The sequence below is a fragment of the Gopherus flavomarginatus genome, chromosome 9, assembly GCF_025201925.1.
Source record: "Gopherus flavomarginatus isolate rGopFla2 chromosome 9, rGopFla2.mat.asm, whole genome shotgun sequence".
NCBI classification, from domain to species: domain Eukaryota; kingdom Metazoa; phylum Chordata; order Testudines; family Testudinidae; genus Gopherus; species Gopherus flavomarginatus.
In genome coordinates, this window is record NC_066625.1 from 54565110 (window position 1) to 54581920 (window position 16811).

The 16811-nt window shown below is 52.7% G+C and overlaps 1 protein-coding gene across 7 annotated transcripts; it reads left to right on the top strand.

The window, feature by feature from the left end:
- Positions 1-1966: 1966 nt before the first annotated feature.
- Positions 1967-16420, top strand: NEIL1 (nei like DNA glycosylase 1). Of its 7 annotated transcripts, none has more exons than XM_050968822.1 (10): positions 1967-2003; positions 3054-3704; positions 5696-5815; positions 6789-6852; positions 9009-9111; positions 10664-10788; positions 12627-12654; positions 13264-13325; positions 15086-15326; positions 16040-16420. In XM_050968822.1, the coding sequence occupies exons 2-10, from the start codon at positions 3226-3228 to the stop codon at positions 16084-16086; spliced, it is 1269 nt and encodes a 422-aa protein (XP_050824779.1). In that variant the 5' UTR covers positions 1967-2003; positions 3054-3225; the 3' UTR covers positions 16087-16420. The 7 variants fall into 7 exon arrangements, with proteins under 7 accessions (XP_050824779.1, XP_050824778.1, XP_050824780.1 ...); XM_050968821.1 differs by having other exon boundaries at positions 1973-2003; positions 3217-3704; XM_050968823.1 differs by lacking the exon at positions 1967-2003 and adding an exon at positions 2034-2118 and having other exon boundaries at positions 3217-3704.
- The last annotated feature ends 391 nt before the right edge of the window (positions 16421-16811 follow it).

The window sequence follows — 16811 nt, forward strand, 5'->3', positions numbered from 1 at the left end:
TAGTCCAGCCCTTGCCCCGGGCACAGCTCCGGTAACAGCCATCGACGGACCAGCTGGGTTTTGCTAATTTCATTTAAGTTGTGCTCAGTTTAGATTGGCCCCTGCCACTGGTGCCCTATTGTGCTAACCCCCTTTCCCGGCTATTGCTCAGGGCTCTGATTTCCAGGAACTTCACAGCTTGGGATGATGCAGTTGCTCCTTTAGAGCAAAGCCAGCATAGCCTGAAGGCAGTGAAGTGGGTAAACATTTTAACTGCAGACTCTGAAATAATTTGGTAAATTGCTGTTAAACAGCAAACGACCGGGGCAGCCTTTTATTTTTAAGAACAAGGCTGTGCTCCATTGAATTGAAAGGCAATACAATTAAAATGGTATGAAGAATAATTTGTTAATAATAATACCTTACTCTTCTATCACACGTTCAGAAGTAAATCTCAACACACTTTAAAAAGGTGGTCCGTATCATTATTCCCAATTTACAGGTGGGGAAATAGGCAGTGGGAAGGAAGTGACTTGCCCAAGGTCAGCCAGCAGCATAGCTGGGTCTGGAAACCGGTTCTGAGTCCTAGTCTAGAGGACTGTCACCTCAGCCACACTGCCTAGGTTACACAACAGCTAACTAACCAGTGGAACTGCCTGCTGTAAGATATTGTGGCAAACAGGTAAATCTTACCAAGCTTAGTGTTACACATGGATAAGAGTAGCTTGGGTGGTAGAAGATAAAGTTACAACAGCTCCCACGGTTTCTGAAGCTGCCGCTGGAGGCAAAATTAGATGGTGCTGGGGAGGGAAGAGAGAGGAATCATCTCTATGAGTGAAGAGCTCGGGCATGTTGTGACATTGTGCCCAGCAAGTAGGTTATGAATAACTGCTCCGCAGGCAGGCTCTGGTAAATCTAACTGCGGGGCAGGGAGGTGACCGATCCACAGGGGAAGCTGGCAGCAGTGCTGCTGAGGTGGTAGCTGCTTTAGGTGGGTGCAGGACAGTGGGATGCAGGGGTGTCCATGCAGCAGATGGTTGGGTGTGGGCGCAGGACAGTGGGGTGTATGGGTGTCCATGAGGTAACTGCTCTGGGTGGGTGCAGGATGGTGGAGTGCAGGGGTGTCTGTGGTAGCTGCTCTGGGTGGGTGCAGAACGGAGGGGTGCAGGGGTGTCTGTGCGGTAGCTGCTCTGGGTGGGCGCAGAACGGTGGGGTACAGGGGTGTCTGTGGTAGCCGCTCTGGGTGGTTGCAGGACGGTGGGGTGCAGGGATGTCTGTGTGGTAGCTGCTCTGGATGGGTGCAGGGGTGTCGGTGTGGTGGCTGCTCTGGGTTTGTGCAGGGGTGTCCGTGTTGTAGCTGCTCTGGGTGGGTGCAGGACAGTGGGGTGCAGGGGTGTCTGTGGTAGCCGCTCTGGGTGGGTGCAGGACGGTGAGGTGCAGGGGTGTCTGTGGTAGCTGCTCTGGGTGGGTGCAGGACAGTGGGGTGCAGGGGTATCTGTGGTAGCTGCTCTGGGTGGGTGCAGGACGGTGAGGTGCAGGGGTGTCTGTGGTAGCTGCTCTGGGTGGATGCAGGACGGTGGGGTGCAGGGGTGTCTGTGGTAGCTGCTCTGGGTGGATGCAGGACGGTGGGGTGCAGGGGTGTCCATGGTGTAGCTGCTCTGGGTGGGTGCAGGACGGTGGGGTGCAGGGGTGTCTGTGGTAGCTGCTCTGGATGGGTGCAGGATGGTGGGGTGCAGGGGTGTCTGTACAGTAGATGGTTGGGGTGAGGGTCTGTGCGGTGCTTTTCCCCAGCCAGCCATAGAATACAAGGCACAGGGCGGAGGAGGAAAATTCCATTCCTTGCCCGTGCCCCGGAGCCGCTCCTAGCAGCCGCGCAGGGCTGGAGACCTCCCACTCCGCACCCTGTAGGCTGATGCTCCCCTGTGGAACTACAACTCCCATCGTGCCCCGCGCGCTGCCCCGGCTTCCGAGCCGGGGGGCTGTTTAACCCTCCGAGCCGGGGAGCAGTGCGAGCGGGAGCTCGGGTAGGCGGCGGGGCCTGCTGGCCGATCGGTTCTGTGCTGGGACAGGCTGCGGGGGAGCTGGTCCTGTGCTGGGGCTGTGGGCGGGGACTGCGGAGCCGGCCTGCTGCGGAGCCTGGTTGTGTAACTGCTGCAGCCCCGCTGCAAACCCGAGCGGGAGCGTTATAAGGGGAAACTGGCGGGGGGGAGCCAGCCCTGTACTTTATGGGGGGGTAGGCCGGGAGGGAAGCTGGCCCTGTACTCGGGGGGAGGCAGGTGGGCGGGGACAGGCTGGGTTGGGGAAGCTGGCCCTGTTCTGGGGGGGGTGCTTGCTGGAGGGGGAGCCGGCCCTGTTCTTGGGGGGCGGGGAGACAGGCGGGGGGGGGCGACAGGCTGGTGGGGGGAAGCTGACACTGTTCCTAGAGGGGGGAGCCGGCCCTGTTCTTGAGGGATGGGGGGGACAGGCTGGTGCGGGAAGCTGACCCTGTTCCTGGAGGGGGGAGCCGGCCCTGTTCTTGGGGGATGGGGGGGACAGGCTGGTGGGGGAAGCTGGCCCTGTGCTGGTGGGGTGAGGGGGATACTGACTGGGGGGGGGAGCTGGCCCTGTGCCCAGGGTGGGGGAGGGACCACTGGCTGGAGGGGGAAGCTGGCCCTGTACTCAGGACGGGGGGACAGGCTGGTGGGGGAAGCTGGCCCTGGGACTGGAGGGGGGATATTGGCTGGGGAGGGAAGCTGGCCCTGTGCCTGGGGTCAGGGGGGACCACTGGCTGGGGTGGGGAAGCTGGCCCTGTACTCAAGGCGGGGAGACAGGCTGGTTGGAGGGAGATGGCCCTCTGCTGGCAGAGTGGGAGGGATACTGGCTTTGGGGGGAAGCTGGCCCTGTGCTGGGGCTCTGGAGGGGAGCTTCCTGGCTCACGGGGACCCAGGGCCCATCTCTGTTCCTGATCCCAGCCAGCTTGGTGGTGCCCATCTCCTGGCTGTGCACTGGCTTCTCATGGAGGGGTCGGTGGCTAAGCCCATGGCCTGGTGGTTCCTAATACCCATCCTCAATGGTATCCTTGTCCACTGGCTCAGCCTTGCAGTTGTCCCCTGCACACCAGCCGTTGGGTCCATGTTCACAGGCCAGGAGGGTCCAGCAAAGCCAGGGACGGAGAGAGCTGCCTGCCCTGATTGGTAAGATGCACATGCTACAGTAGCTGCTCTGCCTTAAGCCTGGATCTTGCCTTCATTTGGACAGGTGTCTAAGATGCCAGAGGGCCCAGAGCTGCACCTGGCCAGCTGCTACATCAACACAGTATGTGCAGGGCTCATCTTCTCAGGGAAGGTGGAGAAGTCTGAAGTGAGCAAGAACCCAGAGGTGCTGTTTGAGAGTGACGCGTACGTGATCTCTGCCACCTCACGGGGCAAGGAGATCAAGCTGACCCTGACACCACTCAAAGAGGAGAAGAACACACTCTCTGGCAGAGGGAGGGACAGGGAGGAGCTGAGCCAGAACGGTCTCCAGCAGCCCATGGATCTTGTCTTCCGCTTTGGAATGTCAGGCAGCTTCAAGTTCACCTCCGCGGCTGAGCTGCCCAAACACGCCCATCTGTGGTTTTACACCAAGGAGAGCCCACACCGAGCCCTCTGCTTCGTGGATTGCAGGCGCTTTGGGAGGTGGGAAGTGCATGGGACATGGCAGCCGGATCGAGGGCCATGTGTGATGCTGGAGTACGAGAAATTCAGGTGAGATCCACCATGACCTTTCATCTCTGCTTGAGAAACTGACCAGGAGTGTGTGTTGAGGAGGGGAGGGGAATGAATGATAGACACAATATTCTAACAGTGAATTCTGTGGGAAGCCTGGTGATAGAATATGGGGTCTTTCACCATTACAGGGACATTTGTAGCTCACGTTTATGGAAACTCTGTCTTGGGTTGAAGACTGTCTGGTGCTTTGCCTTCCCAGAGATCTCACTATGAACAAGGGAACAGGCTTGGTTTAAACATCCTCCTGTGTGGCTTTTTCTTATATAACAAGCAAACAGCACAAAAATAATTCTTAAGTATTGCAAAAGGGAAGAGCACAGCTGGGCGATTTAACCCTCACAGCAATGGCTCTCCAGTGGCTATGCAGACCACCTTGCTATCCACTCAGTTCAGCATGTTGAGAACCAAGCTGCGGGAGGCTGACTGGTTGGGAATGAGGTAGGTCCATGAGGTCTGTTACGCAAAGAGGGAGGCTGGAAAAAGCTGGAGATCCCCTGGGTTATCTATATGAGACCCAGAGGGCTTTGGTCGAGCTCTTGTATTACTTGGTACAAGTTAATGTTTCACTCTTAATATGTGTCTATTACAGTCGTGAAACAGTGCAAGAAAGCGAGAACCCTGCTGTAGCTACTTTAACACCCGCAAAATCCCATGGCAGGCAAGGAGGGGCTTGTAGCTTGATGGATAAAGGGCCTGGTCCCCAAAGAGATTGGGGGTCCTAACTTCTGTTGGAAGAGCCTAAATACCTTAGAGGTTGTGGGCCAAAGTGCCCACTTTGTATTTCACAGGTAGAATTCATAGCTGAAGGACGTATCACCAACTGACAGAGGTTGGAGATTGAAAGGGGTCATTGGGTTGTTTGGTGTACACACGCATGCCTGCCTGTCCAGGTACCATATGGTACGTTCATTAGTGGATTTTCAGGGTTAGTTTTGAATTTGCTGAGCATTCAGATTTCCACCACTTCCCTTCCAATCTTTTCCCCCCTCATATTCTTAAATCTTCCTTTCTCTAATTGTATCCCATTCAGTCATCAGAAGCTTGGTGAGTTTGTTGATTAATTCCCTGAGCACCTTGTCAAAGGCAGGTTGCGTAAAAGGATTCCAGAGTCTCCGGCATTGAGTCCTTGTTCATTTCCTCCCACTCCTCTTTGATGAATGAGCTACTCCCTCTTCAGTGCATTTCTGCGTGGATTATATTTATTTCCCTTTGGCAGCATTCCTTGAACCCTTGTCTCTCCACTGCAGGCCTCACCTGGCTCTACATGTTGGTGTTCCCTTATCTCTTTGATGTGCAGATCTTAGAGCCAGCCCTTCATAAAGCCACTCTTCAAAGGCTCCTTCTTGTTCTTTGTATTTGTCAGTTTCGGAGGACTCAGACTGCCTTCAATGCCTTAATGGAGATGTCTCTCACTGTTCCTCCAGCCTTCTTTACGCTGTGGTGGGTCTTTAATGCTTCCTCTTATCACACTCAATTTCTTAATTTGCTTCCCTGCAATCAAATACCTTTATAACTTCTGCATTCCGGGAACCCGTTTCCTACGGGGCTGAATTCAAGTAGCTTATAGCACTGCCCCTGCTAAGGAAACAGCAGGTCATCCCTGTACCTTTGCCCAAAAGGTTTCGCCGCTACCTTTATCATTACCTGTCTTATTGTAACGCCTCTTGATGTCTAATGCTGCCCACTCCTCTCTCCTACACAGATTGTTTGCATCTGTATTTACAGTCTTGCTATAAGATCCATCCCCCAAGGTTTCACTTGTGCCCGCTAGACCATAACCTCCATCATTTTTAGTTTCACTTCTCCCTCCTTATGTCTGGAGGCAGACCCTTCTGCAGCAGAAAACCCCACTGGAGAGCAACCCCACCTCCCATGTTGGTTACTGTGTTGGAAGCAGTCACAGGCTGAGTGAGGTGGTCGTTTCCCCAGCCTCTCCTCCTTAGCTGACTGGCCCTGCTGTCTTCCAGGGAGAATGTGCTGAGGAACCTGTCTGACAAGGCTTTCAACAAGCCCATCTGTGAAGCCCTGTTAAATCAGAAGTTTTTCAATGGGATTGGCAATTACCTCCGAGCCGAGATTCTCTACAGGTGAGCAGGGTGCAGAGCAGAGAAGAGGAGGCCTGGCCTGAGGAGATGTGGTCCAGTTCCCTATTCCACCCCAGGCTCCCTGTGTGACCTGGAGCAAGCCAGGCCTTGTTTACACAGGGGCGCTGAGGAAAGTTGTGACTAAATAACTAAAGCTGTGAAGTTATTGTGTGGGACTTCAAGTGCATTAAACCCCCGAGGAGGATTCAGCTACAGCAAACTAAGCCCGCTTTACTTCTGAATGCACCTCTTCAAATAGGGGGGATGATACACTTTCATTGGTGTGCCTTCACTTCACAGCTTCAGTTAACTGGTCTGAACACCCTATGGAGACAAGCCCATAGCCTCTCTGTGCCTCAGCTTCTTTATCCATACAATGGAGATATTAGCACTACCTCAGGGGTTGGGAGGATAAATACATTTGAAAGCATGAGGTGCTCATGTATGTATAGGGTCCCTTTTACATAGTATTAGGCAGCCAGACCGTGTGATTCCCATCCCTGTAGCTACGAGACCAGCACCATGGAAGGGTCCAAACTGTTGAGACGCCACCCATTTCCCTTGCTGAAATGCAGCCAGCCCATGTCCATTCCAGCGCTAAGCACCCACAGACAGCACTGCCAGGCACTTCATCTTTGAGCACTGTGCAGTTCCTGCACTACACTTGCTACTAACACAGCCCTGACCGGTTTTTTTCCCTGAGTGGCCTATATATGCTGGGCACCTCAGATTTGGCCTGCAGTGACACTTTCAGTCCGGGACCTCGCCTGGGGAGCTGAATTACACTGTGCTCACGTGCTGTAGTCTGAATGCACCAGTGTTTTACTGTGTAGATTACATCCAGCTCGTAGAGGTGAAAAGCCAGTGCTTCCATCCACTGCATCAGCAATCTCCCTCCCCTCCCTTAGGCTGGGACTTCATTTGCACTGGCTGGCATTTGTGTTGGGGTCCTCACATAACACATGGTCTCTCCTAGGTTAAAGATCCCTCCCTTTGAGAATGCTCGGACAGTGCTAGAGGCTCTTCAGCATCGGAAGCAGGTGAGGAGGGTGGAGAAGGCTCCCCACGTACACAGAAATGTTCCAGCTCATCACATAGAACTCGGGATTTGGTGCTCGCCCTGTAGCGCCTGAGGATTGCAGCACATGGGGCATGATGGTGTCAGTGGCTCTCGGACCCTCTGCAGCCCCAGTTATGAGTTGTAGCTTTAACCCTAGAACTTCCACCTCTTCTGGTTTGGGTCCTGTTGCTCTTTCTTCTTGTTAGAATTGGCTGCTGTCTCGGAGGTGGATCCTCACCATGAATCAGGAGGCCAGACACTCTGCCTTCAGGGCTTGTTCTGGGTCTCACAAAATCCCTTCTTACGGGGGATTCTCAGTTTAATTCTTCAGGCTTTACCCTCCCCGTGACATGCAGCCACACTGCCATGGCCTGGAGTCTGTCAGATCCCCCCTGCTCAGACATATCATTATGTACATGGCTTGGATAGGTGGCCTGTGCAAACAATAGTGGTTCCCATTTAGCAGCTGGCTCTGAGTCAGGCCTGGAGCAGGCAATGCTCCAGCATGGTGTTTGGTGGGGTGGTTTTCTGGAGAGCTGTGAGACAGGGCCTGTTCCCATGTGGTCGTTAAAGCTCCTCTGGCACCTTGTCCAAACAGGGATGTTAGCACCAGAACTCTCCAAATCCCAGCTCTGCTGACTGCATTCTGGCTCCTCAGTTAGCTACGCAGCTTGAGTGGGAGACAGAATTCTTCCCTCCCCGTGTTCAGACTTCTTGTGGGCTCTTTAACAGTTCAGTGAGTGCATCTGGCTCCTCCAGGAAGGAATCGCTCGCTTCCTCATGTGATGTACAGCACGTGTGTGCTTAGTTTATAAAGCACGTTGGGGTCCTTTGGGAGGACAGATGCTAAGCAAACATCCGCTTATCCTCCAGTGCCTTTAACTCCTAGGAGTTGCTATGCAAAAGTGTTGTATGTAAAACTTGTTTGCAGATATTGAGCCAGATGGAGCATGACTGCCTATCATGACATATACGTCTATGGCTCCTGCGTTGTGTACACACTGGCCTTTGCTGAGGGGGACTGCACATTGAAATATGCAAGTGGCTACTATACAAGGCAGTCACTTGACCATTCCCTCCCCCTACCAATCTCAAATGTATTCAAAGGGATTTAGGCACCGAACTTCCACTGATTTCAAGGGAAGTTAGGAGTTTAAGTGCCTTTGGGGATCTGGCCCAAAGATCCTAGTTGCTGTGAAAATAACCCACAACTAAGAGGACCACTAGTTTAGGTTCCAAATCTGACTATTCTGGTCTAGTGCTGTGTGACCTCTGGAGGGGAAGTAGCTATTTTAAAAAAAAAAACAAATACCATTTTTGTCTGACTGGCCTTTCTCCCTCCTCTCCCCTGGCCTGTCTGTGTAGCAGCGGTTAAGTTACAAATACCTGCGGTGCAGTCAGTGATGCGTCCCAGCCATAAGAGATCTTTAGGTTTCAGATGCAGCCAGGCTAAATTCAGCCCTGCATAGAGTGGTAAAGTGACTGATGCATACAAGTGAGTACTTTACAGAGGCAAGTCAGATTCCTAACTGCATCAAAGTCTATGGAGTTAGCCCTGCTTATGCCAGGGCTGAATTTGGCCTGGCACCTGGACACAGGGAGCATTTAGCAGCTGGAGGGAGAGGAAGCTGGGTTGGAGCACATGTCAGGGCAGACTTAGGCCACTGGTGAGGGAAATCTTGGGGAGTGGCGAGGAGCAGGATGGCTTGGCAGCTGTGGAGGAGTTGCCTTATAGGAAGGGCTGGACAGCTGGGAGGGGACTAGACTAGTTGTTTTTGGAGTGGGACCAGCTGCTACAGAGGGGCTTGGGAGTAAGTTCTGCACCGCTGTCAGAGGTGTAAGTGCAGCCCGTGTCGACATAGCCAAGCTCTCTTTGATTCTGCCACCTCACTAAAACTAGCAGACAGGCTGTGGCGCCCGGGCTAGCCACCCCAATACAAGTCTGCCTGGGACCTGGGGTATGTACGCCGATGGCTATTAGCAAGCTGGCTCAGGTATGTCTGCACCTGCTGTAGTTGCACCTCGGATTGCAGGGTTGGGCCTACCCTTGCTGGGAGGAGGAAGGGCTGGATGACTGGAGGGTTGGCTTGGGCTGTGTCCGGGCTGCCTGTTTGAATCACCTCCTCTCAAACCCAGCAGAGTCCAGACCTGACCTTGAGCAAGAAAGTGAAGTTAAAGCAGGAGAATCCAGACCTGCTGGAGCTCTGCCGTGCAGTGCCCATGGAGGTCATTCACATGGGTAAGGAGGCAGCTCAGGGAGCACAGTCTCGGGTTCCTGCCCTGCAGCGGGCCATGGAGCCTGCGGGTGGGGATGACTCAGCCGCATTAGTAGGAGGAGGTGCAATGAGATGTTGAAGTTGGAATTGGATCCCTGCTGCCTCTAGCTGGGCAGACACTCAGCGACGGGGGAGGGGTGGGACAGAGCCCTCCTAGGGTGGCTTGGGGCGAGGGGTAGCAGGAAGCAGGGGTACTGTATGAAAACGCTCGTGCTGGGCATTTAATGCCAGTGGGAGGAGGCTGGGCCTTTGCATGAGAGGCAGGATGACACCAGAGGTGCTGCATGGGGCGCACCAGTGGCCCCTGCAAAGCTACTTCCATCACGCTGAAATTGTTCAGGTTTCGATGGGTAGCTATTGTCATTGACCAGTAGCAAAACTCCCCAGCAGCCAGAGATGGGACACTCAATGGCTTGGGCTCTGCGTTACTCTAGAGAATTCTTTCCCAGGGGTCTGCCTGCTGAGTCTTTCCCCCTTGCTCAGGATCTAATTGATCACCATATTTGGGGTCAGGAAGGAATTTTCACCCAGGTTAGATTGTCCAAGAACCTGGGGATTTTTTGCCTTCGTCTGCAGCATGGGGCACAGTTCACTTCCAGGTTTTAAACTAGTGTCAATGGTGGATTCTCTGTACCTTGAAGTCTTTAAATCCTGGTTTGAGGACATCAATAAGTCAGCCAGAGGAGTTGGTGGGTGAGGTTCTGTGACCTGCAATGTGCAGGAGGTCAGACTAGATGATCCTGATGGTCCCTTCTGACAGTAAAGTCAATAATGGGAGAGACCCATGGTGGCCCTGTTTGCTGAAGAGCGGAGAGCAGGTTCATGTACTGTCCCCCTGCTCAGTGTTCTCAACACAACGGTTGATTGCACAGGACAGACTTCACTCCCTGTCCCAGCTGGGATGTGTCCCTGACTCCATCTCTGGGACTAAGCGAGGAGAGGCCCCATGGTCCATCCATTATTTTCCCTCTCTTGCATCCTTTCTGAGTCTGCCTCTGCTTCAGCCTGCTGTAGGTTGTGGCCAGACTTCCCCTGAGGATTTCAGCAGACAGACCCCTCCGCCCTGCCAGAGCTAACTGCATTGTGCTCTGGCTGTGGTGGCCAAGCCAGACAGCTGCAGACATTGGGGGAGATGCAAAGCAAAGACGAGTGAGCCCGGATACAAGAGAAATCGACAAGCTCTTGGCTTATCAGAGCAGTCGATGTCTCCAGCTGGTGTGGAAATAGAGGCACTCCCTTCAAAACACCAACCTCCAGAGAGCTGAATGCTTTCAAACTGCGTGTGTGCAGGCTGGAGAGGTGCAAATCCATCTCCAGACCATCCCACATGGTGTACATGAGAGGGAGCCCCTGGAAGGGTTCAGAAAGCTGTAGCTGAGCATTGCTGCTGCCCCCAGCAGGGGTCACTGTAGCATAGAGCAAAGCCCACAGCTGATCAGCCCCTCACTGCTGGAGTAGCAGGGGGAGCCCTGTAGCTGAGAGTTTTCCCTGATGCTCATTTTTGTGTCCCACCAGGGGGGATGGGTTATGGCCCGGAGCACTCTGACGATGCCGCGGCCTTTGAGGAGTGGCTGCAGTGTTACTGTGTCCCTGGCATGAGATCGCTGCGCGATGGCAATGGCAGGACCATCTGGTTTCAGGTATGAACTGCGGTGGCCTTGCATTTGGCAGGGCTTGACTCATGACTCATGTGGGGCTTGACCCTGCTGCAAGAGGAGCCTGGCAGGATGCCTGCCCCAGAGCTGGATTAATGCAGGGGCTTAGGGGCTGCAGCCCAGAGCCTTGGGCTAAGAGGGGCTCAGTGTGCCAGATGTGGCCCACTGCTTCTTTTCGTCCAGGCAAGTCTCAGCGCTGCAGGCTGGACACCTGTCCCCGAGCCTCGGCACCCTACCTTGGAGCTGTGAGTGCCAGCTCACTGATGTGCCCCTGTGGCCCCTAGGTGGAGGTGTTCAGGGAATCTCTGTGTACCAGCTCTGCAGCTCCCATTGGCTGTGTACTGTGGCTAATGGGAGCTGTGGGGGCAGCACCTGCAGGCATGGGCAGTGTGCACTGTGCAGAGCAGCCTGGCCGCTCTGCCTAGGGGCCGGACATGCCGGCCACCTCTGGGAGCAGAGCAGCGTGGAGCCAGGGCAGACAGGGATCCTGCCTTAGCCCTGTTGTGCCACCCAGGAGCCGCCCGAGGTAAGTGCCCGCCAGCCAGAGCCTACACCCCACACCCTAATCCCCTGCTCCAGCCCTGAGCCCACTCCCCACTTCAACCCCCCGTGGTCCCTACAAAATCTAATAGCCCTGGGCCCACAGGAGAGAGAATCCAGCCCGTCCCGCTCTGTATCACCAGGAGACATTAGCTAAGCCTAGTACAAAGTCTGTCCCTTTGTTACCTGCACAAAATTCTCTCACTTGCACACTCCTAGAGCACCCACCTCTACCTAGTTCCTAGGGCTCAGGTGTGACGCTCTTAATTTAGGCATTCTAACTTTACCCTTCCGTGGACTCTCTCTACTCCTCCAGGCTCAGAGCAAACACCCATTCCCTCTGGACTCAGGGCCTAATCTTTCTGAGGGTTTGCAGGGTCTTTTACAAGTGAAGGAGCCTTACACAGTTAAGCTCTATTTATTAACAATCACCAGAACAGAATGCACATGCTACACATACAATGCTCACCACTCCCAATAAGACAGATGAACTTTCCCTGCTGGCCAGTCAGAATCAGGTCATCTGGGGACTCCAGTTTCTGCGCGGTGTGATTGGCAGGGTGTTGCGGTCTGGCAGCTCTGATCCTGGGGCTGTGTCCTGGAGTTGGTTCCCAAGAACTTCCTTTTGGGCCTCAGTTTATATAGTGAAACTTGCATCCTGCTTAGCTAAAGACAAAACAATAAAGAAATGAGGATTTCCCAACCACAACTATAAGTGGTTTCTTGCCAGACGGAATGCTGTCAAACTGAGTCTTCTTTAACCATCTTAAGATCCGTTTCTTTATCTGGTGATAGTGGGTGCTATTAGGACAGGGTCTCCTTATCAGCCCAATGCTACATTCTTTTAATGTAATTTAGATGGAAAGTGAGGATGTGACTTCCTGCTTCTTAGCTAGTGGCTGCTGCTCTCAATATGGCTGCAGACAAAGGCCTTAGGCCTTACCATATGGCTACAAGAAAAGGCCTTGTCCTTACACTTAGAGACTCAGAGATCTCTCCTACTCACCAGCAAGGAGACCGGATGTGCTCAAGAAATCCTGTCTCGCTCACCTGGGCAACTTGGAGGAGCGGTGGAAAGAACTGGAGAACACAAACTCCAAGTCTAGGGTGCCAACATTTGGGCTTTTACACTATTTTGAGTGAGCTACTGCTGCTCCGAGATGCCATTCTGCCACTGCCTGTTGCTCTGGCTAATGTACGGGTGCCCCTGCTGCAGGGTCTGGCAGCATTGCTGATGCCTGATGGGGGTTTGAACTGCCTAAAAGCTCTTTCTTCCTTTGCAGGGGGAGCCTGGACCTATGGCCCCGAAAGGTGAACATCAGCTTTACTCTTTCATGCTTTGCAGGGTTCTCTTGCTTCTGGTTGGGTTGGGAGAGGCAGGGAGAGCCGTTGTTTGCTGTGGAATTGTTAAGGAAACTAGCGATGCTCTTCTCAAACTCTGGCTCGCTACCCAGAATCCAGTAGTGGTTACGCATCATTACCCCTGGGTGACAGTTCAGCAGCCCGGGTGAAAGGAGATAGTGAGTCTCCGAGGGTCCCATTATTGTTGGCAGCCCAGTATCAAGTGGCCTGTGTACCCTGCAAGTGTCTGTGCATGTGAACGTGGGGAAGCTACCACTGTCGCTCTCTGTGCTATACCTGCTCTGTGGAGGGAGAGCTACGCAAACCAGCCCACTCTGAGCACCCTCAGTGCACTCAGTTCATGTATAGTCCAGGCAGGATGTCCACAGAACCAGGCCAGCTGTATCCAACCTCTCTCAGAACCATCTCCAAGCTTCCAGACCAGATGGGGGAGCTTTTCTTCCTTGGATGGCTTCCCAGAGGAACAGAGGGCTGGGGATTAGACCTCTGACTCAGCTGCAGTCAGGCCCCTTTCTCACCTCCAGAGTTAAACTGTCATCTTAACATTCTGTCCTGAAGGAAAAAAGTCCCGCAAGAAGCGCTCGCGGGTGAATGCTGACCCTCAGCCTCCAAGTCCAAAGGTACAGAGCCTTTGTCTAGACATCTCCTGTATCTCTCAGTTTTTATGGGGCCCCTCTACTCCCAGAGTCATTCTCCTGCTGCCCCATTGTGCATTTCATTGGATCTTTGTATGGAAGAAGCTAAACACCATCTCAGCCTTCACAACCCCCTCATTATTCACAGATGAGAAAACTAGAACAGAGAGAGACCAATGTGTTGCCATTAGGGTTTGATGAATCAGGACTAGAACTAATAGAACCCAACCTCGCACTCTTGTCTTCAAAGCACTACCCTGGATAATACCACCTCTCAACTAGCCCCCTAAGTCATGGACACTTTACTGACACGTATCCTGACACTAGATGTGTGTTTGTACATACGTTTGTACACACATCTCTGTAGAGAGGCTCAGCATCCCAGAGATATTCTCATAGCTGGGATCTCAACCCCGTGCTCTCATTAAGCTTATCTCAGGATGAAACAAACGCAGTACAAGAATAACAGGTTACTTTATTTTTTAGTAGTCTGCTGGTTTGGCAGTTCTGTCATCCACTGGCCTCAAGGGTGGGGTTAAAGAAACACGCTTGTATTGTCCAGACATTATTAAATCTCATATTCGAAGGTGAGCAATGTACTGCAAATGTCTGTTACTTGAGTAAGAGACAAATCGCTAACAGGGTCATGCTGACCAAGGGGCGTTTTTGGAACAACGGAAGTTGTGCAACTTGGCGAAAGGAAGCATCTTACGGGTGGGTACAAATGCAGCTTTTTTTAACTGCTTAAGTCCCTGCAAAACATTTAATCAAAATACAGCTGCTATTGACCCGAGGCTGTGGCATGTGACTGGTACTACTGCCCTTGTTTGGGTTAATAGTGAAACAGCTAATCTAGTCCCCTTTGTTGTTAAACTGTGCAAATCCGCAGACATCCCTATGCATCTCTGGCTGGCAGACTGTCAAATACCTGTGTCTGTCTGTCTGCCTGTGTAACAAAGCCCACGTCCAGACTAACCCGCGGCATCGGCGGGTTAAAATCGATTGCTCAGGGATCGATATATCGCGTCTAGTCTGGACGCGATGTATCGATCCCCGAGCGCGCTTACATCGATTCCGGAACTCCATCAACCCGAACGGAGTTCCGGAATCGACACGGAGAGCCGCGGACATCGATGCCGCGCCGTCTGGACGGGTGAGTACCTCGATTTTAGAAATTCGACTTCAGCTACGTTATTCACGTAGCTGAAGTTGCGTATCTAAAATCGATTTTAATACCCTAGTCTGGATGTGGCCATAGGCGCTATCAAAATAAATATTCTTTCTAAGGGCCAGCCAAGAACCCCACTGCACTAGGTGCGGTACAGACAAAGTAGTAGATGGTCCCTGCTCCTAAGCCAATGATGTGAGCTCTGTCTGCGTTGCACAGCACCAAATGTTCTCTCAGCATGTATTGTAAGGGCTGCGTGAATAGCTGGTGATGTGCATTCCTGAGGTGGGGAACTTTAGGGAGAACAAGGCCACATTTTCACATTTAGTGCCTGACTTTAGGCAGGTTAAGTTTTAAAACTTGCCCCAGTTTTCTCCTAGCTGATGTGTGTGGAGTAAACTCCATAGAACAGATGGTTCAAACTGTGCATCTGACGGTTGAGCTGAGAGCAGCTACAGCACTTCCCACAACAGCCTTTGCCCCTGGTTCCCCTGAACTTCTAGTGAGACCCCTGAACATACAGAAGTTAAAGTCGTGTCCCCGTGACTGGGAGTGCACATTTCAATCATCTGCCTAGGTTACAAAGCCGGTGCCTAAGAGAAGTTCGAAGGGCAGCAGCAGCCAAGAGAAGGTAGCAAAGCGATCTGGCAGGAAGAAGGGGAAAGAGCTCGTCCAAGGAGCTGAGAATGCCAAAGCACATGAAGCAAGAAAGCCAAACACCAGGTCCAGAAGAAAAGCATCAGCAAGTCAAGCGTCTCCCACGAACGAAGCTCCTGCTGCAGATAGGAAGAGGCAGGCATCTGCTCGGAGAAGCACAGGTTAGAATGCTGCACTGGCTCCAACATAAGCATGGGACAGGGATAGGCCCGGATGGCTTATGCCGGTCAAGGTCAATTTGGCTTTTTTTCAAAAGTGGAATAAAAGAGCTTGTGTTCTGCAGGGAAAGGGAAGCCGCATCCACCACCCACGCACTGTAGGATTGTTGGCCGGGCACTGGAGTTAGAAACTCTGAAGCTAATTCTCTGTGCACGTGTTGTGTGACCAGATCACTGACCGTAGGCATGGTGGGTCCGCAGCGAGTGATTCCTTAATGGACACCAGGATAGCAGACTGGTGGGTTGGGGCAGGAGATGCCTTATACAGGATCTTGGGGCCCCAGTTCTGCTGCTTTGACTGCAGAATTTCCAAGTATCAGGATGCAAATCTTTAAAATTGCCTGGTCTGCTCAAGGCAGGATGGGTACTAAGAGAGAGAAGGGTTAATCATGAGGTGATGAGGATAGCTTTGAGGACCCCAGCTGCAGTAGAGGGGAGGAAGGAGAGGATCTGGCCAGGACTGAGATCTGAGTTCTATTAGGAGGAAATTGGCACTCCCCGAGGTACCCCCAGGATTCTCACGCAGCAGAGGTAGCTTCCGACCCCCTTCAGTCTTCCCGTGGGAGAAAGTGAATTTCCCCTGCTGCAGGGTACAGGCAACTTGACTGTCAAACTTTGCCCTCTCACTGCTCTGACTTTCTCCCCTGTCTTTTTAGGAGCAGTTACTGCTGCCCCAAGATCCAGGCGGGTGAAGGCTGAATGACTGGTCTGGCATGGCATCTGTCCTCGCTCCAGCCTGGAGTAACTCAGATGGGAGCTCGCTTGCTACTGCTGCACATGCTGAGGGAGACGCGCTGGGAGCAGCTGCTGAGGTGACTCTTCTCTCAAGTGGGCGTGCCCGCTGCATTGTTTCTTAGATCCCTCCTCAGAGGGGGCTTGCTGCGGGGGCTCTAAGCAACTGATGCAAGAACCCTGTCCCATGAAATGAAGAAGATGATGCCATGGCATCAGCCTCCCTGCTCACCCTCCCCATAGTGTGGTTCTCTGCTTTTAGCAATCTGATTTTAGTACTAACAATAAAATGTTTCCATAAACAATCCCTTGTGTGGCTGCTTTGCTGTCACTGCAGGAGACTGACTGCTGTTCTGGAGGCCAAGTATTAGGGCAAAGCAGCAATACAGTAGTAGTGTGGCTTACAAGGCATTCTGCTGGGACCTACCCTTTCTGTGCGATAGTGGTTCAGATGTGCCTCTTTTCCAGCTAGTTAAAGGGAATTCTTAGTGGCCATAGCTAAACTGTGCTGGATTCCTGTTGTGAGCATTCACATGGGGAAGGATGCTACAGAAATACCTGTCCATAAATGGAATAAAGAATCCCTTCTAATAACTGGGAATTAATGGCAGATTCTTCTGGCGCCAGTTCAGGTGCTAGCCTGGATCATTTGGCTAGAACTATTTTTTTCATGTCTGGAGAGAGTTGGGGGGGCCT

Coding starts and splice junctions, on each gene's coding strand:
- NEIL1 (XM_050968822.1), top strand. CDS start 3,226: ATGCCAGAGGGCCCAGAGCTGCACCTGGCCAGCTGCTACATCAACACA. Junction 9,112..10,663: donor CATGGAGGTCATTCACATGG/GTAAGGAGGCAG, acceptor GTGTCCCACCAG/GGGGGATGGGTTATGGCCCG. Junction 15,327..16,039: donor ATCTGCTCGGAGAAGCACAG/GTTAGAATGCTG, acceptor CTGTCTTTTTAG/GAGCAGTTACTGCTGCCCCA.